Here is a 26528-nt window from a genome sequence, read left to right as displayed (position 1 = left end):
TTTAGGTAAAATGAGGCCTTAATTTTATGTTAAGGCCTGAAAAGGAATGACAGATCACATTTCATGCTATCCATGAAAAATAGTGAAAAGCAAAAACAAAAATGAAAATGTTAAATCTATGAAGGAGAAACAGGTGCTGAAATGTGCTATCAAACCATGTGATCACTGTTCTCTCTGTGCTTGTGGTTTTCAAACAGATTTGCCTAAAGCTGCATGGAAGGAGTTTCAGAGCTAGAAATGTAAAAAACAAACAAATAAATAAATAAACTACTTTAAAGATCTCCCCAAATATCCCTGGTTCCTGTTATGGGGTAGATCTGCTTTAAATGAATGCAACAGTTTTCTATGTACGTGTCCAGAGTTCCCCAAGGGTGTCCAGGCCCCTCACCCCACAGGAAGCTTGATACATATTTCAGCACATAGATAGCATATACTTTGCACTGAGACTTCCTTGCTAAGTTCAAGATCCTTACAATGGCTGCCAACTCCTAATACTTCAAAGACTGTCTACATTAATATCTTTCAAAGCCCCAAACCTTGGCAAGGAACAAAAATTGTTTTTGAATCTGCTTCAAGAATTGATATTAGAGAATAGGAGGTTTTCCTCTCAGCAAATTGAAGCTGAATAAATTGTTCTCTGTCTCCTTAGAAATGGAATTGATCGCTGGAGGTGAGCGCTGCTGCGTGGAGGCAGGGTGCAGTGCTGGGGAGGGGTGTGTGGGGGCTGAGAGGGGCCTTTGTTCTCTTAAACTATCAGCAGTTTGGTTTTTTTAAACCCAGTGTAGATGCTAAAATACAGGAAGTAAGTGCATTAGCTTGAAGTTTCATTAAAGACAACTGGAATTGCTGGATGATGGCTGCCTGTTTTCTTTTAGTACGTAGTCCCCAGGGAGCAGCTGCTCCGGAGCATTTCTGGGTGGCCGCTCTTGTCCTCGCCACTGTGACAAGTGAATTGAAACAATCCTTTGCAGACCCAAATTCAGTTCTGTTCACTGGAAGGAGACAACAAACCCCAGAGACTTTTCCTTGTGGTGCTTTTGGCATCTGCTTTGTCATTCCTTGGCCCTATACAAGCAGGGGTTCTGTGGTTTGAGAGTTTGGTGTAGTTCCCCCTGTGGATTTAAAAGACCCAGACTTTAAAGCCATCTGCCAAAAGGTTCTGGTGATGGTGTTGACTTTGTTATTTTTTCTTTTTATAAAAAATAACAGAATTCTTATACCAGTAAATATAAAACAGAATAATAAGACTAAAAGAAAATCCTACCTCTGTCTAAAAGCAACCACTGGAACTGCTTAATATTTTGGCTTTTTTCCATCCAGTCTTTCTTAGCTATTTTAATTTAGTCAAGAATAAACTGTGTGTGTACAATTTTGTCTCCTGCACTGTCTACCTGACAGAATCTAAGCATCTCCCATTAATTCTAAGTCTTCTTTGTTTTGTCATTTCTGGGCAAAGAGATTTATCTAGATCCATCTACTTTTCTTCTCTTACAATCTGTGGATTTTTTATCATTTTATTCTTTCCTATTTATGGATCAAATTAAATCAGATTCCACAACAGCTTTTTTTTTTTTTTCCTTTTAGGGAAAATGGCATATGGAGGTTCCCAGGCTAGGGGTAGAATCGGAGCTACAGCTGCCGGCCTACACCACAGCCACAGCAACTCAGGATCCAAGCTGCGTCTGAGACTCACACCACAGCTATTGGCAATACCGGATCCTTAACCCACTGAGCAGGGCCAGGGATTGAACCTGCATCCTCATGGACACTAGTTGGATTTATTTCTACTGCACTGCAATGGGAACTCCCCACAACTTATTGACACCATCTGAGTAAAAGGGTGTGTTTTAAAGGGATAAAATGTTCTTCAGTGTAGGCCCAGAAACATGCTCTAAGCTCAAAATAACATTTAATTGCTAATTCCTAGTATAAAAGAACTCAACTAGTATCCATGAGGATGTGGATTTGATCCCTGGCCTCACTCAGTGGATCACTCAGTGGATTCAGCATTGCTAGATGCACCTTGGATCTGGCATTGCTGTGGCTGTGGCGTCAGCTGGCTTTGATTCAAGCCCTAGCCAGGGAATTTCCAAATGCCACAGGTGTGGCCTTAAAAAGAAAAAAATAATAATAATGAAATTTTTAAAAACTGGAAAAAAAAGAAGAACTAGTTCCCCAAGAGACTCACAGAACTAAGAGAAGATTGTGGGGAGATTCAAAGGATGAGATTCATATCCTACTTCAGCATTCTAGAGAAAGCATCCATCACTAAGCTGACAGAACCAGAGTTCTCACTTGTCACTACTTTCTGTGTGATCTTAAATTTGTCACTTCACTTCCCTGAACCACAGAGGCTTCATCTGCAAAATGGGAGAAATAATGGCAACACTGTTTAGCATGTAATCAATGCTTGTTGGAGCTCTGTCCTTACTATTCAAAATGAAGTCTTTTCATTATGGAGTTATGTCAATTTAAACAATATAAAAATAGAGAAATGGAATTTTCAAAAGCCTTAAAAGTATGAAACCTGTTTCCTAAATTAACTGCATCCTCCTTTGGCTAGCATTTTTTAAACAGGTAGCGCATGTTTTGCCTAGGCTGACAATTTCTTTTGACATCTGCATAGCATTCAATATATTTTGTTCATCTAGGTCAAGTATGAATGTAGCTTCTCAAGAAATCTTATTATATGAATTAATCATAATGAAGGGCACTCTGGAAACCCAAATGATTGGCATAGATAGAATTCCAGAGGCTTGTTTCAAAAAATGTATGCAAAAACTGATTTAGTACTGCCAGGCATTTTCAAAATATCTGTGTGTATACAGAAAAACAGCATGACCACCATATACTCTTCCCTGATTATTAAAGCTGATTCATTGGGAGTTCCTATGGTGACTCAGTGGTTAACGAATCCGACTGGGAACCATGGGGTTGTGGGTTCCATCACTGGCCTTGCTCAGTGGGTTAAGGATCCAGCGTTGCTTTGAGCTGTGGTGTAGGTCGAAGATGTAGCTCAGATCTGGCGTTGCTGTGGCTCTGGTATAGGCTGGTGGCTACAGCTCTGATTGGACCCCTAGCCTGGGAACCTCCGTATGCCGCGAGTGAGGCCTTAGAAAAGACAAAAAAAAAAAAAAAAAGCTGATTCATTTCTCCTTTTCTTGCCCATTCTCCAGCCCTACCCCTCCCTTGGCTTCAGTGTGACTGAGACAACTGAGGTCATCAGTTGGCTGGGGAATCTATTCGCCTTGACTCCCATCTCAGTTCAGCCTTTCCTTTTCCTCTCTTGTGTCAGCAAGGACTTGGGTCATCTTCTTCCTCCTTTGTATCTTCAACTTCTGCATCCATTCCAGCTGTTTCTTTTCAGAAGTGTTTTTCATTGTAGACAATAGATGCATTTTAAACCACCTCTTCACTTGCTTTCTCTAAGACAGTCAGTCCTTTCCTGAACTTCCTCCTGCTCTCTGATCTTCTCGTCTTTGTCTTCCATCTGCTCTACTAAGGCCTCAAAGTCTACATTCAGAAAAGATCCCAAAATCATGTCCTTTCAGCATGTCAAAGAAATGTTACATTACCATTAGATTTTATTATTTGACTTGTGTAAAGGAGACAGCTGTATTCAACTTTCTTCTTTATATATAGCTTATATGGCAGAAATAAAAGTACATATGAATACCATCAAAAATTTGTTCCTTTATCATTACCTTTTTACTTCAGGTATAGATGATACAGTATTGTCATCATATGTTGTCTTTCAACAATTAATAACTGAGAATCCCTATGTGCTGGATATTGAGGGGATTACAGAAAAATGTAATGATAATAGTTACCCTTCTTGAGTCCCTTATGTTTCCCAGAAGGTTTACATAATAACATCTTTGTACAGCAGGTATTAAATTCTCCAATTTTACATGGACTGATGTTGAGGCTTCAAGTTCTTAAGTTCACACAGCTTGCAACCAGAGCTGGGATTCAAGCTGCGTCTTTATACCTCAACACTTTCTTTTTATGACTCAACACTAAGAATATACAACAGTTCCTAAGAGGTACAGATTATGAGGAAGGGTGATTACTGGGGTTAACTTCAAGCTTTGATAAAAATTAATTATATGGTTTTTTTAATTTATTGATTTATTTTTCCAAAACCTAGAAAAACAGGAAGTTCTACAAAGTTTAAGTTTTGTAAGAAGTAAAAGTCAGTCACTCCTATCCACATTTTTCACTTCTATTTACATACCAACTTTTTTCTACCTTATAAAACCATACATTTTGGAAACAGATATAAAGCATTATTTTATGAAAAATATGAAAATATATTCAGAAAAGTTATATGCTGGCCTTTTACTCATCACTCTTCAGACCTATAGACTAGGAAATTTTACATGATTCAAGAGGTGTTGAAGATGTATCTCCCTGACAACTCATTAATTATTGACGTTTTCTCTTTTTCTCTCCATGGAATTCTAGAACTGGAAGAGACTGTTATGTAGCCTCTGTATGAAAATAAGCAATGACCTGAGAACCGAATGAAATTGGGACAGGCCTAATGAGAATCAGGAGGTGTGTGTAATGAGAGGCAGGCAGTGGGCCTAATGAGGAACTTAACAGACTCTCTTTCTATTACCCTTTTCCTATTTTTCAGGGTAATATTTTAAGCTGTGTTTTACTAAAATTTTAATCATATTTTCACGTGTGTTTTCTTATATTCTTATAAGTTTTAATGTAGTGAATATAATAGAATGAAGTGGCAAAGTTGTACCATAGTGTAGGTAGATGCACAGGGCAGTGTTAAAGTAGCCCTGGGAAATCCTTGTTATATCCGATTGTTTCTGTGCCACACTGGCGCCCAGTCTTTTCAGATCTTGGAAGCTGGTTATATTTGGAGGGAATATGAGATGTTTCACATCTTTCTCCTAGGTCAGGGAAGACAAGAAGGGATGATGTATGAAGACTCAGATGAATTGACAATACAATGTAGAGATGGAGGCTATTTCCAAAATCAGTAGAAAAGAAAACTGGGACCAATAAGATGACTGTCATGAGCATAAGGGAGAACTTGTGGTACCCATTACTAGGTTTTGGCCATTTCTGTGTAATAAGATTGTAAATTCCTCTATTTAACTATTAACTGCTTGAAAATAAAAATTATTTTTTATTCTTTATAGTATCCCCAGTGGCTAGCACAGTTTTAGCATATGGTAAGCCGTTAACCAATATTTGGAAATAAATGGGAATTGAAGAGGATACAAATAGTGATTTTAAACTATTTTCAAATCTAATTTCTTGACTGGTCTCATAAATAGTTCTTAAATGTGAACTACAGTATCTACAGTGCCTCAGAAAACACTGGTGAGTTTTGAGTGGGGAGAGATGCTCTGAGAAATTTAAATCTCAGGCTTGACCTTATGAGAATGCATGGTTTAAATTTATATTGTCTATGGTATCCACAATACTCAAAATACATTTAAAATTTAGTCCAGGTTGGAAGTCTTCCTGGAACAACTGGTAAAAACAAAAACAAAAACAAACATCTTTTGGAAGCCACATTCTAGACAATGCCATAAAAACACCACCTCTGTTAACGTTCCACCAACATTAGCTCATAGTCCAAAATTAAAGATATAAGGAAACAAACTACCATAAGATACAGCAGAAGTAGCAAACAACAGAATTGGAACCCAAGATTTGTATAAAGATTATAAAATGTGTTTTTTAAATTATAATTATTATTATTATTTGCTTTTTAGGGCCGCACCCGTGGCATATGGACCCCAGGCTAGGGGTCGAATGAGAGCTGTAGCCGCTGGCCTATGCCACAGCCACAGCAATGCCAGATCTGAGTTGTGTCTGCGAACTACATTGCAGCTCACAGCAATGCCAGATCGTTAACCCACTGAGTGAGGCCTGGGATCGAACCTGCAACCATGGTTTCTAGTCTGATTCATTTCTGCTGAGCCATGATGGGAACTCCATGTTTTTTAAATTATTAAAAAAAAAAAAAAAGGTGGAGGCAAAATGAGGAGAGAAAATAAATGATTACAATAAGGAGCAGGGGTTCCCGTCGTGGCGCAACGGAAATGAATCCGACTAGGAACCATGAAATTGTGGGTTCAATCCCTAGCCTCGTTCAGTGGGTTAGGGATCCTGTGTTGCTGTAACTGTGGTGTAGGACAGCAGCTATAACTCTGATTCGACCCCAAGCCCTGGAACCTCCATATGCCATGAATATGGCCCTAAAAAAGCAAAAAAAAAAAAAAAAAAAAAATTTTTAATAAAAAATAAAATAAATTTAAGTTAAAGAAGTAAATAAATAAAAAATAAAATAAAGAACAAATAGATCAAATAACATTAAGTTCTTAAAAGGAAATATTAACAGAAATTCAGTTTATGTAAAATATGTATGTTAGAATGTATAACTTCCATCCCAGTGGAGAAATAAATAAGGAAAAAAGTCAATCATACAAAAGCAGGCAGAAATGGGAACTACAACAACAGCAACAAAAACTCCAAAGCATAGAAAAGGCAATGTTATTTGAAAGCAGATAGCAGGAATAAAATAAAATACATTAATAGCAAACAAAACTGTAAATAGATAAACTCATTAGTTAAAAGGAAGGAACCATAGATTTAACTTTTAAAATTTTTGTTGAAGTATCACATACAGAAGGGGAAATGCATATAAGTACTCAGCTTGCTAAATTTTTGTGAACTGAACTTAACTATGTAAATAGCACCCAAGTCAAGAAACATCACCAGCACCTCAGAAGCCTCCCTCCAGTCACCTCCCTGCTCCTCTTCCAGTCTTGCCCAAAAGAGTAACCACTATCTTGCGCTAACAGCATAGATTAATTTTTATTTTTATTCCAGATTAGATTAAAGATTTTTATTCCAGATTAGATTAGATTATGTAAAGCAAAACTCATAAACTTTCAGAAGACAGTTTTTATGAACTCAGAGTTTGGCAAGACTTCTAAAGCACAAAAATATACAAAGGGAAAGATTGATCAATTTGACTTCACTAAAATAAAAAAAACTTTTTGTTCATTAAAAGACATCATAAAAATAGTAGAAAGTCTAGTCACAAATAAGAGAATATATTTGCAATTTGACATATAAATTCCAAAGGCTTAGTATCCAGGCTGTGTAAAGAATTCCTCCAAGTCAATTAAAAAAAGGATAAACTATCAATTGATTTGAAAACTATACAAAGGTATTAGATATTTCACATGAGAGAAAATCTTAATAGCCGTCAAAATGTTCCTTTGAAATGGATTAGCAATGACATCCTACTGTGTAGTGCTGGGAACTATGTCTAGTCACTTGTGATGGAGCATGATTATGTGAGAAAAAAATGTGTATACATGTATGTGTAACTGGGTCGCCATGCTGTACAGTAGAAAAAAAAATAATGTATTGGGGTAATAACAATTGATTACAATTAAGACTACTTGATAGGAAAAAAATAAATTAAAAAAAGTTCAATATCAGTGGTCATATAGGGACTTCAAATTAAACTGTTGAAAAAAAAAAAAAAACCCTAAATATGTAATTTAGTAGTTCAGAGTACAGACTCTGGAGTCAGCTTATCTGGGTCCAAATCCCAGATCCACATACCTAGTTATATGCTGAGGGCAAGTTACTCCTCTTACTTGGTCTTTGGTTTCCTCATTTGTAAAATGTGGTTAATAATTCTTCTTACCTCATAGAGGCGTTAATCTCATTAGAATTATTTCATTTGTTTGGGTCAAAATATTTGAGTCATCTTTGACTTCACCTTTGGTCTTCAGCAAATCCTCTTACTTCTGTTTTAAAATATATATACAAAATTTTCTCTCCTTTCACTAGCCTCGTCACTGCCAGTCGTCCAGGTTCACCCATATCTCCCACCTGGACTATTACATAACCCTCTGACTGGTCTTTCAACTTCAGTACTGGCCTCTGTAGGCTATTTGCAACACAATAGCAAGAATTATGGTGTTAAACCCTTATCAGAACCATGTCACTCTATTGCTCAAAACCCTCCAGTGCCTTCCCATCTTCCCCAGTAAAAGCCTAAATCCTAAATCCTTCAGTTTCCTAGATTACCGCATCCCTGATTCTCACTCCCATCTCTTCTTCTTCCATTCTCTTTTTCTGTTCCAAACACACTGGGTTCCTTGATACTCTTCAGAGCCTTTAACTGGAATGTTCCTCTTCCAGATGTCCACCTGGCTTGCTTCTTCACTATTTTAAAAATCTTTACTTTGTCTTTACTTTAAGTCAATGATAGCTTTGTTGGACACTAAAATTTCAACACCCACCTTGATATTTTTTCAACCACCATTGAAGGGAAACCAAAGGCAAAAAAATAACCTGGTGCCTTTGAAATTCCTGGGGCAAAGTCAGTGAAAAGGAGGGTGCCATTCAGCTAACACTTGAGATAATCCCACTTTTTCCTAGTTTCCTACCTTGGCCACATGGCACATGAGATAATTTCTGACATTTGTACTTTCCCTCTCAAATTTTCTCCATTGGGCTTGCCCCCTCCTGCCCAAACCAGACATTCATTCATTCATTCACTCAACAAAAAGTTATTGAGGACTTACTATCCAGTCACTGTTCTAAGAACTGGAGATATGGTAATGAACAAAACTGGCAAAAATCCTTGCCTTTTGAAACTTAAATTCTATAGAGGAGCCACTAAATAAGATAAATAACTGAAATACACAGTATAGTAGTGATATGCATTAAGGTAAAAAAATAAAGCAGGAAGGGAGTCATAAAATATCAAGTTGTTTTTTTTTTTTTGTTTTTTTTCCCCAAAGAGTTCATGCTACTGCCAGGGAGATGAGAACCACAGCTGAAATACAGCAGTCCCCATACCCATTCCTGCTAGAGTGAAGGCTCAAACTAGACACAACCCAAATACTCATCAACAGTAGAATATTTAACTGCATTGCCATTGATTTATACCTTAGAGCTGGGGGAATGAATGAATCAGAACTATGGAAAAATGAACATAGATGAATCTCAGGAGCAAAATACTGACCAATATATTCTATGTGATAAATAAATAAATAAGTACATAAATTCAAAAAACATAACAACCAATAATGTATTATTCAGTGATAGTAAAATTTTCAGAAAAAAAATATTAAGAAAAGTAGGGTAATAAAGTATACAAAATTTAGGATAATGATTACCACAGAGGCAGAAAGGAAGGGATGGGATCACAGAGGAGCAGAGAACAATTTTGAAATGTAAAAAGCCATGTTCTTTTTCTTTAACTGTATGGGGAATGTGTAGACATGTTATATTATTTATTTTTTATATTTCTCAGTTATAAGATTCCATATCGTCTACTTGATACATAGCAAAATTAATTTTAAACAAAAATCTAAAGAAAATGCTTAAAGAAAAAAGGCTATTCATTGAACAGGAATCCCAGTCAGTCAATAAACATGAGAAGTTGTCCAAACTCACTATTAATCAGGACTACAAATAAAACAATAATCAGATAATATTCATGAGATTGTCAAAAATTTTAAAAGTTGACCAGGCTAGGTGTTTTTAAGGTTTTAGGGAAACAGATATTCCAATCAACTTCTCGTGAAAAGGTAAAAAGATATACTCACATAGAAGACAATTTTGTTCATCTATTAATTTAACAATGTATAAACCTACAACCAACAAAATTTCAAAATGATTCCATTTTTATTCAATATATTTTCAAAGTAATACCATTTTTGAAAAATATATGCACAAAATAATATTTTTTTTGTCTTTTGTCTTTTTAGGGCCACACTGGCAGCATATGGAGGTTCCCAGGCTAGGGGTCCAATCAGAGCTGTAGCTGCCAGCCTACGCCACAGTCGCAGCAATGCAGGATCTGAGCTACATCTGTGACCTACACCAAAGCTCACAGCAAGGCCAGATCCTTAACCCACTGAGCAAGGCCAGGAATCAAACCCTTGTCTTCATGGGTACTAGTTGGGTTTGTTAACCACTGAGCCATGATGAGAACTCCCACAAAATAATATTTTTGTGAGTATAGCTTTTAGATAAAAATAGACTACATGGATTGGAGAGAAATGGACCAGGAGGAATATAGTCAATGAGGGTTCTATCTTCTGTAATGTTCTAATTATTTTTAAGCATATTTATGTATTGCTTGTTTCATTATATTTAATCTTACAAAGGAAATACAATTATAGCTGCATACAAAATTTGCAGCTAATTAAATGCAGTATTTAAATGAAATTAGAGCATTTTCATCCTTTAATGTTTATATTAAAAACTATGATGAACTTAATGAGTTAGAATATCAGTTAAAGAAGTGAGAAAAGAAACAAGCAGAACAAGTCCAAAGAACAAAATTAAGTAAAAAATAAAGATAAAAACAGGAATAAAAATAGAAAACAAAACTACAATAAAGAGGATTAACAGAGCCAGGTTGTTTATTTGAAAAGACCAACAAAATAGACAATCTTGATAAAACAGAAAGAGAAAACAAAAATTATCCATGTTAGAAAAGAAAAGGAGGTGGTAACCATAGGTGTTACGGAAGTTAAAAAGTTAATATGTCATCCAAATAAATCTAAAAATTTAGATGAAATGGACAATTTCCTAGAAACATAACTTATCAAAACTGTCTGACAGGGAAAAAAACTAGATAGACCTATACTTGTTAAAGAAATTAAATCAGTTGCTGAAAATCTATTTACCAAGAAATATAAGGCCCAGATTATTTTATGAGTTCTAACTTTCAAGAAACGGATCTTTCAATTTTATACAACTTTCACGAAAAAAGATAAAGGAGGAATGCTCCCCAAATCATTTAATGAAACTATTATAATACTCCTGAAATAAATATCAGTCAGTGGCAGTAATAAAAATGAAAAGTATATGCCAATCTCACTTATGAACATATGCAAGGGTTGTGAACACAATATCAGCAAGCTGAATTCATCAATGTAAAAAAAAGTACACTATGACTGAGCTGGGTTTATCCCAGGAATATAAGTATGCTCTAACATCAGAATATTTTCAGTATAATTTACCACATAAACAAATGAAAAATAAAAAATCTCAGTAGATATAGAAAAAGTGTTGAATATGACAGAGTCCACATAAATTGCTTTAAAAAATTCTTGGCAAAATACAGAGGAAGAATTTTCTTTATCTGAAAACAGGTATTCGGTTAAAAACCCATAGAAAATACCATACATGGCAGTGAACTTTTTAGAAGTGCAATCCCTTTTGAATTGTTTAAGTATTCTTTTGGTGTATGTTTTGGTTGTCTTCTGTAGTTTTTTTTTATTTTAAGCAGTGAACATCTTAATGTAAATCTATGTATACTTGTCACATTATTTCCTTAGGAAAAATTCCAAGAAGTAGAATTGTTCAGATCATGGTTTTACATCCTATAAATTTTATTATATTTTCCTAAACTTCTGTGAAGGAAGACTGTGCAAACTTATAGTGACATAAATCATTTCTTGAGAGTTCCCTTTTATTCATCTTACTTATTCAACAGACTTTTATTGAGCATTATGATACGCTGAGGACTCTGTTGGGGTTTGCTGTTCAGTGACAAACAAAGCAAATATGCTTGATGCCCTTCTGGAGCTTACAGATTAGTTTGGGGGTTGTCTGTATCATCTTCTTTAAGAAATTGCCTGTTTGTGACTTAACCCATTCTTCTGTGTTCTCAGTTTGATTTTCCAGAAGATAAGATTTTAGGGTATTCGGTATCTGAAGTATAAGGGGTACAAGGAATGACATCTCTTTGGATAAAGTAACTTTGTTTTCCAAACCAAAAGTAGAACAGATGGGATAAAAGCACAAGAGTACTTATATGGGGACAAAAGAACAAAGTATTTGAAAAGAGGTTGGTGTCCTCAAGTCGAAATATATGATTACTTCTCCCAGGGAAAGGGAGGGAGTGCAGCACACAGAGAGGCTGGGGGCGAAGGCCACAAACTGCATCGTGTTCCCAGCTTTGCCTTGAGCAGGCTCTGCAATACTCCCATATGGACAGTAATTTCACTCAAATTAAACACAGAAATCCCTATGGAGGAGGACCCTTCAATACTATTTATCATTCTCAGTCAGCAACTTTAAAAAATAATACAAAACTCAATGATGACAAGATAACAAACTAGCTTCAGCTACAGGCTCCTTCCTCCCAAATCAAGTCTGGAGAATCTACATAATTGAGAAGCATGGAACTGAGCAGATAACAAAAACTATTAAGGACACCTGGAAAGGCCAGAGGTGGTCTCGAAGTGGTGTGAGGAATGGCCACACCTGCACAATAGCCCAAGCAGGAGCCAGAAAAGAGGATCATTTAGAGATTTTAACTTCTGCATTCACCCATTGCCCTCATTGTTTTGGGGTGAACTTCACCTGCCTTATGGCCATAGCCTAGGGCAGCTGTCAGGGACAAGAGTAGCATCTGAGCAGTAAAGAAGTTGATGAAGTAGTTCCATTGTGACTTAGTAGGTTAAGAACCTGCCAGAGTGTCCGTGAGGATTTGGGTTCAATTGCTGCAGGATAGGTCACAGATGTGGCTCTGATTTAGTGTTTCTGTGGCTGTGGTGTAGGCCTGCAGCTGCAGATTTGATTTCACCCCTAGTCCAGGAACTTCCATATGCCACAGGTGCAGCCATAAAAAGGAAAAAAAAAAAGTTAATGAAGATGCAGGATGATCCGCTGCTCTGCCCTTGAGTATCCTCTTTCTTCATCCCCTAGGCTGATGGAAAATGACTGACTGCCTCTTCCCAGTGTTGCTTTGTTATAAGGATTTAAGTGTGAGTCCCTGCCAGAGGAATTGCCAAAAGACTGAACCCAATTCAGTTTTGAGGGGTGATCAAAAACTTGATGGAGGCTTTCTCTACCCTGGAGCTCATCCCTTCTCATCACCTAAAAATCACTGAAGGGGCGCTCTAGTATGTGTCCTTCCTAATATTTCATCATAGCATTGGCAGACAGGATTGACCCTGGAAAATATGAGCTCACGGGCAAGATAACAAGATGCCCAGTGAGCACAACTACTAAAAAACTGAGACCAAAATCTGGACATAGATAATAAGAAGCAAAATTATTGGAAAAGGCAAGCCAACCATTTAAAATAGGTATAATTAGGAGTTCCTGTTGTGCCTCAGCAGTAAAAAACCCAACTAGTATCCATGAGGACACAGGTTTGATCCCTGGCCTTGATCAGTGGGTTAAGGATCCGGCATTGCTATGGCAGTGGTGTAGGCCAGCAGCTGTAGCTCCAATTCAACCCCTAGCCTGGGAGCTTCCATATGCCATGGGTGTGACCCTAAAAAGACATAAATAAATAAAGCATAATTAGTATCCTTAAAGAGATAAAGGAGAATAATACTAACATGGAACAGGTGCAAGAAATTGTAAAAATAAGCAAGTGGAATATGAAATACCAAAAAAAAAGTTAAAATAAGAAAAACAGACACCACTTTTATCTAAAACAAAATTTAAATTGGTCAGTTAATAGAAAAGTCAGTTAAAGCAAGGAATTGTTTGAAAAATGACACAAATACCTCCGACATTTAATTGTCACTTATATAAATGCATGTATTTGCCAATCTTTAGATAAATATTCAATGCTGCTTCTTTGAATCTTAAAGTTCTAGGATATCTTTCCTGCACAAAGCACACCCAAAATATATCTACCAGAAATTCCAGTTTCTATTTTTGTGTTTTTAGTTCAGAGCCAAGAATTAAGAGACATTGGTAAAACATATAAGATTCTTCTATATTCAGATGTATTTTTGGTAACATTTACAGTTGTCCTGCTGACTACCGATTTAGTAGCATTTTCTAAGCAGCTAAATGTTACCAATTCTTTTCTACAGATTCAACTTAGTTCTTCTGAAAAACTTCAACTCTTTCTTTCATAGTCATATTTAACTACACAGTCAAATTAACAATTACAAATGCCAACTTTTAGCAAAGATAAAACAGATTTGAAACAAGTGGAATTGACTCTTGTTAAGCCTGAAATTTTGGTGGTGAGAGAAGTAACTTGGGCGCACTGGAGAATAACCTCGTACCTTCAGCACTTAGTGTGCAGAAGGCATTGGTCACCGAGTTTTCCAAAAGGAATGGAGCATTAAACTAGGGAGAGGAGACTGATTAAGAGCTTCTAGTACATGTCTACAGCAGAGTCTCTCCCTTGATATTATGTACCTGATTTGTTTTGCATATAAACTCATTTTGAACATCATCAAGAATACACATGTAGCTCAGGAGAAATTTCTGAAGGATCTTTGTGGGGTAACTTTGAAGTACCTAAACAGTTTGAAACAAAAATAAAATTAGCTCCAAACTACCAAAGTAAGTGAAAGCTAAAACTCTCATTCAGAATTGATTTATGTATGCATGGTTTTTATGTGGAAATAAAACTGCCTTCCTTGGAAACAAAGAGAAATATACTGTTGTACTGTAATAATTCATAATTTTTGACATTTTAACCATATTGTCAAGGGTGTGCAGTGGATTCAGTACAAAGAGGCTTTAAGGAGGGGGGCTTTATAAATCTTGCTGAAAAAGAAAGCTCAACAAAGTTAATTGGTGTAAACTAACAATTTTCTGGAGTTTGATACAAGCACTGACAATCTATGTTCACTACATTTCAGCTGTACATTACAAAGAAACAAGTCAAGCAAATTTAATTTTCATCAACTATTGATTTATTGATATCCATGCCTTCATAAAAATCATTTGGTAGCTGTTTTCTAATTAGATGGCATTATTCAAATGTCGTATTTCTTTTTGTCTTCACTTTTATTGATTTATCTGATTTATAAAGACTCCCAATTTCTTATCATGTTTAGCACAATCACTGTTCTACTCTAAACCTCAGCCTTCTACTGAATGCCTTTCCATAATCCATCTACCATAGTTCAGAAATTAAAGCCAAAATCTTTTGCATAATGAAAGATTTTTATTCCCAAGTTGTGCTTTTTTCTTTCCTTCGTCAGTCAATAACTCTGTAACTATCTGGAAATCAAGAAATTAAGAGTTTGAATATTACTATTGCATATATTGAAAGCTGAGTATTATGTATATATATTAGACTGAAAGTCATATTGAAATACACAAGAAAAAATCTATACTTCTTTTTATTCTAAATTGTCACCTATCTCCATGTATTGTACAAAAGATGATCACAAAGCAAAAGGAAAAGTTGCGCAGAGAGATTGTTCAAATTAAATAGCAAATCAGTTGAGTTAGTCTTCAAATTATTTTCCCTCAAAAATGGGAGATGGGGGGTTCCCATCATGGCTCAGCAGTAACAAACCCAACTAGTGTCCATGAGGACACAGGTTTGATCCCTGGCCTCGCTCAGTGGGTAAGGGTCTGGTGTTGCTGAGGCTGTGGTGTAGGCTGGCAGGTGCAGCTCCAATTCACCCCCTAGACTGGGAGCTTCCATGTGCCTCAGGAGCAGCCCTAAAAGGAAAAAAATAAAAAGCGGGTAGAGATGGAGTAAGGGTGGTAAATTTTTTTTTCTGAGAACATCTGATTAATATTGTACTATCATAATAAAGTATTCAAAATCAGCTAATTTAGAAAAGGAATTCAAATATGATAGATGTACTAACAATGACAGTATCTATTAGGAGTAATACAACAGGAAGCAAAGAAGCTCTAGAAATTTTCAAGCTGCTAATACAACTGAGTGTTATTCCAAACTCATGCTTTAACTTCTCAATCTGAAATACTGAGACAAAGCCTTTCTTGAAGAATACTGGTTTGATTCCAGTGTTTTACACTTGTCCTGATAGCCTAATGCATGATGTTGTGAAAGAGCTGATTATAAAACATCACTGAATAATGTCCTCAATCCTAGGTATTTTGGTTTGCAACACTTTCATCATGGAAATGGAATGGCATGCAGAAGGCAAACACAGCTCATAGTATTTGGGGCTCAATATTCTGTATGTTACAGGTGGTCAGTCTTCATGTAAAAAGAGCACATTATTCTCATAGTGGATAGAGTGGTGTATCCTCAGCCATGTTGTGGGTGGTTGTCAGATAAGTGATAAGTGCTGGGGTATTGGTATTGACATCCTTGGAAATCTTCCTTTTTTGTGAACTTTCCTCATACTCCTACTCAAGAAAGAATTCAGCATAGGCTAATCATAAAGATAAAAAGACACACAAGATGAATAAGAAAAGAGATTAAGAATAGATAAAAAAAGAAAGAAATGGAATATTAATCTTCAAAAATTTTCATATGTGAATTTTTATGCCAATGCATAACAATATCAATGTTTCTCTTGGTTATTCTCTAAGACATTTTTTTAAGGAATAGTTTTAATTTTGGCAAAGAAAATATATTATTTCAACTGGTTAATTTTTTTAACTAGTATTTATTGGCAAGACCACCAAGAAATTAATTCTTATGCTGTGACTTTTTTTTGTTTTCTTAAGGGTCAGTACTGTTAGATTTACTGAGAAGGTCCTTCTGGAGAACTCTTATTTGAACATAATTCTGGTTACTGTAGCCACTAGCCCTTGCAGGTATTCTAGAGGCCCACATGCCAACCACAAACTCCTAGCAAAATGTTTACTTTTAAGATTAACAAGACTGTGGAATGGGAAGGGGCAGTTGCTGCCTACAATAGAAATGCTTACTACTGAAACTCTTCTGATAGAATCCCTTTTCTGCAGTGAGAGCAAAGCAGTATGGAACAAAATGATATCCTATTTGCCTTAATTTCTATCAACTAAAGAAGTAGAAGAAGTGGTTGAAAGTGATAGAGAACCAAATTTTAGCTCAACATAAGGAAAGATTTTCTAACAGTTATAGATGTCCAGAAATACCATTTTCTTCCTGGAAGCAGTGAGGTTTCTTCCTTTGTCTGTGTTTAATTACAAGCTAGAGAGCCCCTTACTAAAAGTGTTGGAGCAATCAAGCATTGGCTAGGCATCTGGACTACATATACGCTCTAGCTTTGAAACTTGTGTTTCTATATTGTTGGGTATGACTGTATATGAGTGTATGTTTAAATTCACCAAAACATCTCTAAGGCAGTCTTATTTGGGGAACCAGTATTTCTGATCAATATCATGATAATAAAGCACTTTGAAGTTACAGACTTGAGAAGCTATTTTTAACCTAATAGGATATTAACTTAAATGCAACCTTAAAACTCTGCACCAACTTTTACCCTAATAGCCCCACAAAAAGGAAGAATCAAAAGTCGAAAGCTTCCAGAAATAAGAACACTATTATCAGTGTTTACTGGCTAAAGTAATTTAGTAAATTCACAGAAAATAACCTTCCCCTTAAGTTATAAGCTCAAGGATTTCAAGAAAATCTGGCTACACTATTTATTCAGTTTAATGAAACAATTCCTTATAGCTGTAACTACATTTATTTCCTATATTATCTTTACTTACTTAATGATGCCTATTCATCTTCCTAAAATGTGTTTTGTGTTTTTATAGGCTGTGCTTTTGATATTCTCATGTTTTTAAAAAGTCAAATTAAGTTTAAAAGAAAACAATGAAAAATACAGTGGATGGAAGAGGGCAAGCAGCCAGGAATGCATAGAGAACCCAAGAATTCTCAGACAAAGAAATATATGATGAAGGACAGTCTCTAAACACAGAAGTGGTATATACATCCTTTACTCAGGGGCTGCATGGTCTTAATCTTGAAGAATCTGATCTAGGGTTTGGTGGCCACCTCCTGCAAGTGGGGCAGAGACATTGCATGGTTTGTCTTATTTTGGTAGATAGATGATAGATAGATAGACAGATAATAGATGATAAATAGATAGGCAGATAAATAATAGATGATAGATAGGAAGATAGATTTTATATATATATATAAAATATTGAGTGCAGTTTATATATATATACACATATATACACACATATATACATATATAAACACACATATATACACACACACATATATATATATATATATATATATAAAACTATATACAATCATTATTATGGTAACATGGGAAACAAAGTCCAGAATTTCTCCAAGGGCAAAACAGGTTGGAAGGTGGTGGTTGGGAAGGAGATTTGTCTTGAAGTTACAAATACACAGCTAGAGCTTTGTTTTTACTTTTTGTTTTTTGAAAGGAGGAAGAAGGTGGGAAGGATTGTCCTGGGTGAGTGAATGGTAATAGGCATTGGGAGAGGATAAGTATCCCCCACCTCAAGTCACCACCCCCCCGCCGCCATTATTGGGTACAAAGAAATTTATCCTTTGTGTTTCTTTACTTAAAAAAAAAAATGTGGTCAGAGTCACAGGTATCTTCCCTATCAACCAAGTGTTGCTCTGATGGTCAAACAAGATGTATATACATATGAAACTATGCTTTGTAGACACTAATGTGTTACAAATATTCACCAATACTATTATTAACAAATATCTTGCTATCCCTGAACCTGAATTGTGTCGAACAGAGAGGCAGCCAAGTCTGGCAGAAGTGGTATGGGCCTTGAACAAAATTCACAACAACCCAGTTCTTCCCTTTTTTGTGTTTTACATGGGCAAATGAGAGCAATCATTGAGCGCAGTTTCCCCAGCTGTAAAATAGAAATAATATCAATTTATGAGTTCTGTCGTCATAATAATGTGAATTGTTAAACATTTTTAAAGCAAGCAAAAGCCTTAACATACGTCTTAAAAAAAAATGAGTCCCATTAGCATTATTAGTATTTTAGAAGTAGTAATACTAATATTATCGCTATGTCTTAAATCTAGAAAAGGATCTCAAAGGATTGCGCTTGTGTTTATTTGTAACTGTAAATCTCCAGCTTTGTAAGGAGAGGCTTCACTCTGGGAACCATGACTTTGACTAGCAATGAAGACTTCAGATCTCTGGTGTCCTTCCTAGTGGTAAAGATCACAGGTCTTCAGCACAGTTCATCTCCTGTGCTACCTCTAAAGCCCCTAGGAGGTACTGGGTTCGCCTTGAACAGATTTCCTCAGGACTTGGGACTAAGCAAATATTGGAATCTCAGGAGCAAAACTTTATCATTTGAATAGAATATATTACAATGTTTAATTGCAAATTCCCCAACAGAGGAATAAAAGTAGTTACAGATATACCCAATAATGTATAAAAAATGAAATCTGAGATAGTCTCTAAAACAGGCTCCCTGTTAGAAATAAAGGCACATTTTATAAACAATCATCATCATCATCATCATCCCAGGACAAAATCATGGAGAAAATAAAGAATATATTTAGTTCTTCCTTTTACTTTATTACAGTTTTGTGTGTTAACATCCCAGTTAAAATGAATTTCAGTGCATTACTTGGACAAGTAGATGAAAGTCTGTGGGTTGTGTTGAACTTTACTAAGCCAAATGAAAGCCATATTGAGGAATTCATGTGAATTTAATTAGTGTTAGTTAAGCAAGGCAGGGTGAACTGCTGTAATATATCTGTGCATGAACCATAGTAATATGGTAGTTTCATTATTTTACTAATAGGAGAAAAAGTCAATCAAAATTAGTAATAAACATATTTTATAAAATAGATGTGCCTTTTTTCTTTCCAATAAGTACAGTAACACTGACCAGAAAACATATGTTTTTAGAGAACATGGTTTGCTGACCAGATTTAGTTGTTTAATTAACATGTGAGTGGTTAGCATGAACTTTCAGAATTCTTAAACACAGATTGTCCTCTTAATGCAGTTTAAATATTTCCCTAGTCTTGTTTGCACTATTAACTTGCTATTTTTTCCTGAAGAAAAGCTTTGCTAAGCAAATATTACTTTTAACCTGGGTCCCCTCCAAAAGCTTACAAACTGTGAATTAATGGAAATAAAGCAAATGCCGTTTATTGTACTGGATAAGTAAAACATTGAATCAAGTTATTTTTCAGTGACCCTGAGTGGGAAGAAGGTAGATTTGAGGTTATTCATATTGAATACTGAATCTGCTAGTTTGGCATTTGTTGTTGTTGTTGTTGTTGTTGTTATTAATTTGGGGGTGGAGTTTGTTCTCTTTTCCTTTTTCCAAAATTGACCAATAAGTCTATTCCCTCAGTAATTGACAACTCCATGCCAGACTCAGGCCAAATTGGTTGCTTCTGTCAACTTGGCCTTACTGTAGATTCTCCTTCTGAAACTTTTCTTTAGGAGATTTTTGCATGTTAAACACAAAGTTGAATTTGCCCACACATTTTCATTAAGTGCCCCAAGAAGGAAGTTATTATGAAGCCTATTCATTCAGAGGAATGTTGTTACATGATATAAATAGACGAAAGACTGCTAATCAGTGCTGCTGCCTCGCTATGAAGTGAATTTTTTTTTAAATGATAACAACCATCTACAATTTAAAATAAAAGAGTCTATGAGATTGTCAAGATTTTTTAAATTGATAAAAATTAATTTTGGCAAGAGTATGAGGAAAACAACACCCTCTACACCATTATTAGAGATATAAAAGGATACAGTCTTCCTAAAGGGCAAACTGGTAGTATGTGGAAAAAGAAATGTTAATGTATATCCTTTGACAGAAGTAGCCCACATCTAGGAATTTCACCTAAGGAGTAATCACTCAGCCGGGGAGAGGTATTTGTATAAAGATCCTCAATGCAGTGTTGTTTCTAAGGAAAAAATCTGAAACAACCAAATGTCTAATCATGGATAATGAGCATGGTGAAATAAAATTTGGTATGAAGATACAAAGGGACATTTTGCTGCCATTAAAAATTATTTAGTAGATTCAAATTTATTGCCATGGAAAGAGGCTTATGAAATATTATTGAATTAATTAAAGTAAGTTGTTAAAAAATGCAGTCAGGAGTTCCCGTTGTGGAGCAATGGTTAACGAATCCGACTAGGAACCATGAGGTTGCGGGTTCGATCCCTGCCCTTGCTCAGTGGGTTAACGATCCGGCGTTGCTGTGAGCTGTGGTGTAGGTTGCAGACGCGGCTCGGATCCTGTGTTGCTGTGGCTCTGGCGTAGGCCGGTGGCTACAGCTCCGATTCGACCCCTAGCCTGGGAACCTCCATATGCTGCGGGAGCGGCCAAAGAAATAGTAAAAAGACAAAAAAAAAAAACGCGGTCAGATTTATGTAACATTATGCATGTGTTCTATATAATCTGTGGATCTATGAATAAAGAAATCATTGAAAAAGATGTTCTACAAAAAGATAAGTGCTTTCTTGTTGTTGTTTGTATTTTTCTGCACTCAAGAACGATTTTTAAAGAAAATAAGAAAATGTTAGAAATACATAAGAATGCTTGATAATATCCTGAAAATAAAATGAAGAGTTGCTTCTTGAGCAAGGTTAAAGGAAGAAAACATTTGTAATATACTTTATTCTACTTTAAAATTTTTGTTTTAATTTAATTTAGTTTTTTAAACAGTGAATGTAGCATATTCATGGTAAAAAATAATAATAATACAAATGTCAAGTGTCCCTAAAGTGAAGTGAAAGTTATGTGTAAATGTATATATTAATCTGGTTTCAGACATACAATTGTATCCTTTGTTTCTTTAACTTACATTCGTTTTTAATATCTCTCTATCAGAAGTCCTAACTCCAGCTCATGAATTCATGAATTCATTGCTGAATTCATCACATGCATATCTGAACCAAACAAGCTGGGCTGAATGTAAGGAAAGAGGTGGACTCCAGAGACAAATTGGGGTGTGAGCTACTAAGAAAATGTGGAAAGGATCCTAGTCAGCAAAAAGTTCCTTCTAGAGTAGAATGCATTTGGGATGGGGACCAGAGGAGGCACGCTATCAATTTAACCTTGACATGTGATTATTAATAATCAAAAACCAGGTAGCTGCTCTGAACTGAATGTCTCTCCACAGCTGTCTCCACCCCACAAATTTATTTGTTGAAGTCCTAATTCCCAATGTGAAGGCATTTGGAGGTGGGATCTTTGGGAGATAATTAGGTCATGAGTGTGGAGCACCCCTGAATGGGATTAGTGCCTTCAGAAGAAGAGACAGAAGAGAGGTTCTCTCTTTCTTTCTGCCATGTGAGGTTACAGCAAGTAGGCTTCTGTTTGAAACCAGAAGAGGGTCCTCACCAGAACCGAACCAGCGAGCACCTGGATCTTGGGCTTCCCAACCTCCAGAACCATGAGAAATAAATTCTGTTGTTCAAGTAATCAAGTTCATTGTATTTAGTTATGGCAGCCCAACCTGCTATGGCAGATTAAGGCCAGATCTCACTTTTTGAAAAAATGAAGATACAATGAGGTAGAAGAGTGTCCCCCATCTCCTATATTTCCCCCATGTTTCAAATAGTCTGTGGTTACTTGGGCAGCAGTGTTTGTTTAGATGAGCTGGCCTAGAATGTAAAGTGAGTGCTCAGGATAATTGATGATCTCTCCCCCTGCAGAAAGACCATCCTATACCAAAGGAGCTGTGGCTTTTTAATCCTTTCTTTCTATTACTGGTTTTAAATAAGGTGTCTGACAAGCTTCTGCTTTTCTTTCTGTCAACTGTCAGTGGAACAGGTATTGGGCATTATTTGTGGGGCTGTAAATACATTACATGAAGAAATAATGAGTCCTTAAAAAGTCAAGAGAAATGCCTGCAGAGACGTTTACCTAACACGGTGATTTATGTAGGTCTGGGAATGAAGTTTCAGAAACTTCCAAATAAAAAGTCTGGAACATAAACTAAAGTCTCTTCCAAATCTGTCTGCTGTGGCCCCTGGACACATTTCCCTTTCACTTCTAATCTGGAAGTTGGAGAACGTTTTTCATGTTCAACTTAAATTGTTTAGTTAACAGTCTAAGAATAACTCTTGGGAGCATCCTTCAGCCTAACATGTTATTATTCTATTCCTCTCACTGAATTTGATGTATCTATTGTGTTCTTGCTGAATAAACTGATCTTTGGGATTAATCATTTTCTTTTTACCAGCTAGAAATTGTAGACATTTAATGGATATACCTACATCAGTCAATTTAATGAGTCTCATTGTCTGAACTTTGAAGTATACTGATCATTCTAATGTTGAAATAGAATAGACATTCATCCTACAAGTTTCTAAGTTTTCCAAGTTTGTTTCTCCTGCCTGCCTGAGGAAGGTAATTTAGCTTAGACTTTTTTTTTTTTTTAATTTAGTTTTTCAAGGTCTGGGAACTCAAATGCACCTATTGGATGATGTGCAGCACAGAAGGACTAAACAATTTTTGCATTGTTCACTACAGAACATGTTAAGAAAACCACATGGTTTCAGATTCTGAAACTGGGAATATTCTGTCATCCTAATAGGAATTGCTCCATGGAGGATCATGCTTGTTAATATCACCCCGGAGTATCTCTGGCAGCTTTGCAGCTGGAAGGGAGGCTGGGATGTTGACACGGCTGTGGCATCTGTCACTGGGTAGAGAGCCAGGGTAGAGTTTGCTGGCCCAGCAGGATAGGCAGGGGCCCACGCGCCCCCCCAGAGGTTGAGCCCAAGGCCAAAGGATGGCCTTTCCAGATGCAGGAAGATCACCCAGTCACCAAATACAGTCTCAAGAAATTAAGTGGACTCAAAGCTGAATCATAGTTAATGTGTTTTGTTTTCTGTTTTGTTTTCAGTTGTTTGAATTTATGAACTTCTTGGCTGAGAACGTCATCTTCTGTTACATGGGTCTGGCGCTGTTCACGTTCCAGAATCATATCTTTAATGCTCTTTTCATACTTGGAGCCTTTGTATCCTTTGAAATACAGAGCACGGGGTGATGAAAGAAGAGAACAAACTTTAGTGATTATTCTGTTAAATAGTTACTTTCTTCAGATTTACTGCAAAGCTCAAATTCAAGGCAGATATGTAATTCTAGTTAGGGGAGAAAAAGCATCCTAAGAAATTGCAATCTTTATGAAATGCTTATGGTTCAGGATAAGAAGTTCAGAAAATCATGAGGGAAATAAAGGGGGAAAACTAAAAGAGAATGACAGCTTTTGAATATTCAAAATATGTTTAACTAAAATTATGAATCATTTACAAAAAATTTTTGTCAGTCTTTTTTTTGTAGAGAAATACATTAAATCTTCATTAGAGTATATCAGCCAGTTTAGGATTTAGAACTTTGGAAATATTTTCATTACAAGATGGTAAAATTTTTTTCCAGCAAGGACTCTGAAAAAAGAATGAACAGAATAAAGAGCAAGTGAAATTAACATGATGGATGTGCTTTCAATATCTTCAGCATTGTGCTCTTGTAAGTTAATTTTAATAAGAGAGCCCCTTTCTTATAAGTAAAAAGGCAGGTACAATCTACACCTCACTTTAAATGCAGAGAGCTTAGTAAGCATTCCCAATGGGAATGAATGTCTATCAGAAAGAATACCGAGCTACTCAGCATGTCCCCAGGGACAGACAGCAGCTGTTGTCCTTCTTCCCAGATGCCCCCTCTGGTCACAGGCAGATGATCCTAACAGCCAGGAGATCCGACTCCTCTCTGGAGGCGCTGGCCCAACTAAACGCCTACATCTGCCTCTTGTTCTCTTTTCACTGAGCAGTCAAGTGAATTTTCAAATTCCAACCAAAACCTGGGTCTTAGAAGGAAATTCCCTCTTCCCAAATAACTCCATCCCGTTTGAGGACAAACTAGACTAGACAGACTATCAGGGAAGGTGTCCGAAAAGACAGAAAGGGAGAGGTGACTACCACCAATATTTTTACAGATTTTAACCTGTAAAGCCTGGATTTTCATGAAACGCCTCTTAAAGCAGCAGTTGTATTATACATTTAGACAGGCAATTCCTCTCCAAATTAAATCTACTCAAAGAAAAAAATAAGTGAAGCTTGCTAGATTTAGGGAGTATAAACTGATGGAAAGTAAGATGATAATCGTGAGCTGAAGCACATTTATCCTTTCTAAAGTGCTGCTTGAGAGGATAATGCCACAGCCTCCAAATGGTCTCTGTCTCACATTTTGCAGCAGAATTGAGCGTAGAGTCGGTTATCAGCAACATAAATGTAATGAGAAAATTTACAGTGATTGAAATGGCATTGGGTTAACAATTTTAACCCAAGAATATGTTCAAAGAAGATGGAGTTCTCTATTATTTCTGGAAAAGAATTGACATTGAAAGATGAATTTTGGAAGCAAGTTGGACATACATGGATTGATATGTTTACCCCTGTTTTCTGGGTCATAACATAGAGAAGCTTAAGGACGTAATATTAAAAGCTCAAGGACTCTCACCCTTACTGCGGCAATATTTTCCTCAATGTTTCCCCGTGCTCATCTTCAGATAGCAATTTTTGTAGCTAGAGCCTGCAATATATATCCCCTCTCCTTCCTCCTGAATCTGGGCCGGAAGCAAAAGATCCCCTGGAACTTTCAGCACATGATGATGTTTTCAGGTATGTGAACTATATTGTGTGTTAGTGCAACTCTGCTCTCATACTTTCCCAGTACTTAGAAAACCATGAGGATTCTTAGAGACCTTCTGGGGAAACATAACTTCTCTTTACCCTGTTGTACATACTACCATGCTGATAGCAATAAGTTCTGAGCAACAGTAGGATTTTTGTTTTCAGAAGAAAAGTGAAACTAAAGAGAATCTTGTTGGGATAGCCTCAAGGTTCAGTAGCTGCCAGAAACTGGCCTAGAAGAGGCATTGGACTTCCCCCTGACCTATTTCAGATCAGTTTTCATTTTGGAGGAATTTGCATCATGATTTCACAAATTGAAGGTAAAGAGTGTGTAAATGATGCCGTTTTTGTCCAATGTTAAGGCTCCTCCTCAGAACTCCCACTCCTTCCCTATGCAAAGCTCTAGGAGTCTCTTATGGTTAATACAAAAACAAATCATATGTAACTTGCTCAGTTATTAATTGAGAAAACAAGTATTAGTTACATGATCACCAAATGCCGAGAGCCGTTCTAGGCACAGGTGGATAAAACAGACAAGGTCTCTGCTCTCAAACCATACCTTAAGGCTCCTTCCCAAAGATAAACAGAAGGAATTTGCTGATCCTGAACTACTCTGCCGATTGTGTTTCTTTCTGTTCAATTAATTTTCCTACCGTCTGTTTTTCCCTATTTGGGGACCTTTCCCCTTACATGCCTTCTATGTATCTGTTCACATATATTTTCCTCAGAGGCAGTTCTTTGGAAGATACACGAGAGTAAAACAAACAAAACTGCTTAGAATAGAGCAAACAAAATTTGGAGTATACAGAGGAATATAGAAAAAAGCAAGAGAAACTGTCATTTATTGAATGTTTGCTGTTTGTCACTCACTATATACATCAATCCTATGGAGCAGGTATTAACCCATCTTGTAGATGGAAAACTAAGGTTCAGGGTCTCAAAGATGTTAAGAAAGGATAAAATCATTCTTGAACCCAAGACTGGGAGACTTCACCTCGAACCCAACTAAGTGCCCCAAATCCACACTTTTATAGGTAGTATGAGGAATAAAAAGGTTTGTTTCACCTTCTCTTCTCTCCTAGCCTGTTCCACACAGTAAAGGGTGGCAGCTCCCAGATTGAGAATGAGTCATTTAATCAAGTACAGGCCAGTGGAGATCCAGAGTTAAAAACTGCCTTTCTACAGGCCTCT

General features: G+C 36.4%; 1 protein-coding gene across 5 annotated transcripts in view; it reads left to right on the top strand.

Moving 5' to 3' along the window:
* Nucleotides 1-26528, top strand: part of SLC9A9 (solute carrier family 9 member A9) — a 674266-nt gene that overhangs the window by 433762 nt on the left and 213976 nt on the right. For all 5 annotated transcript variants that reach the window (XM_021071131.1, XM_021071130.1, XM_021071133.1 and 2 more), the window contains 2 exons: nt 23552-23665; nt 25214-25325. In XM_021071131.1, the coding sequence (XP_020926790.1) occupies nt 23552-23665; nt 25214-25325 (226 nt within the window). The remainder of the gene's footprint in view (nt 1-23551; nt 23666-25213; nt 25326-26528) is intronic.

The sequence above is a fragment of the Sus scrofa genome, chromosome 13 (genome assembly GCF_000003025.6).
Source record: "Sus scrofa isolate TJ Tabasco breed Duroc chromosome 13, Sscrofa11.1, whole genome shotgun sequence".
Taxonomy (NCBI): Eukaryota; Metazoa; Chordata; class Mammalia; order Artiodactyla; family Suidae; genus Sus; species Sus scrofa.
The sequence above is the reverse complement of the archived record's forward strand: the minus strand, read 5'-3'. Positions and strand labels throughout refer to the sequence as shown.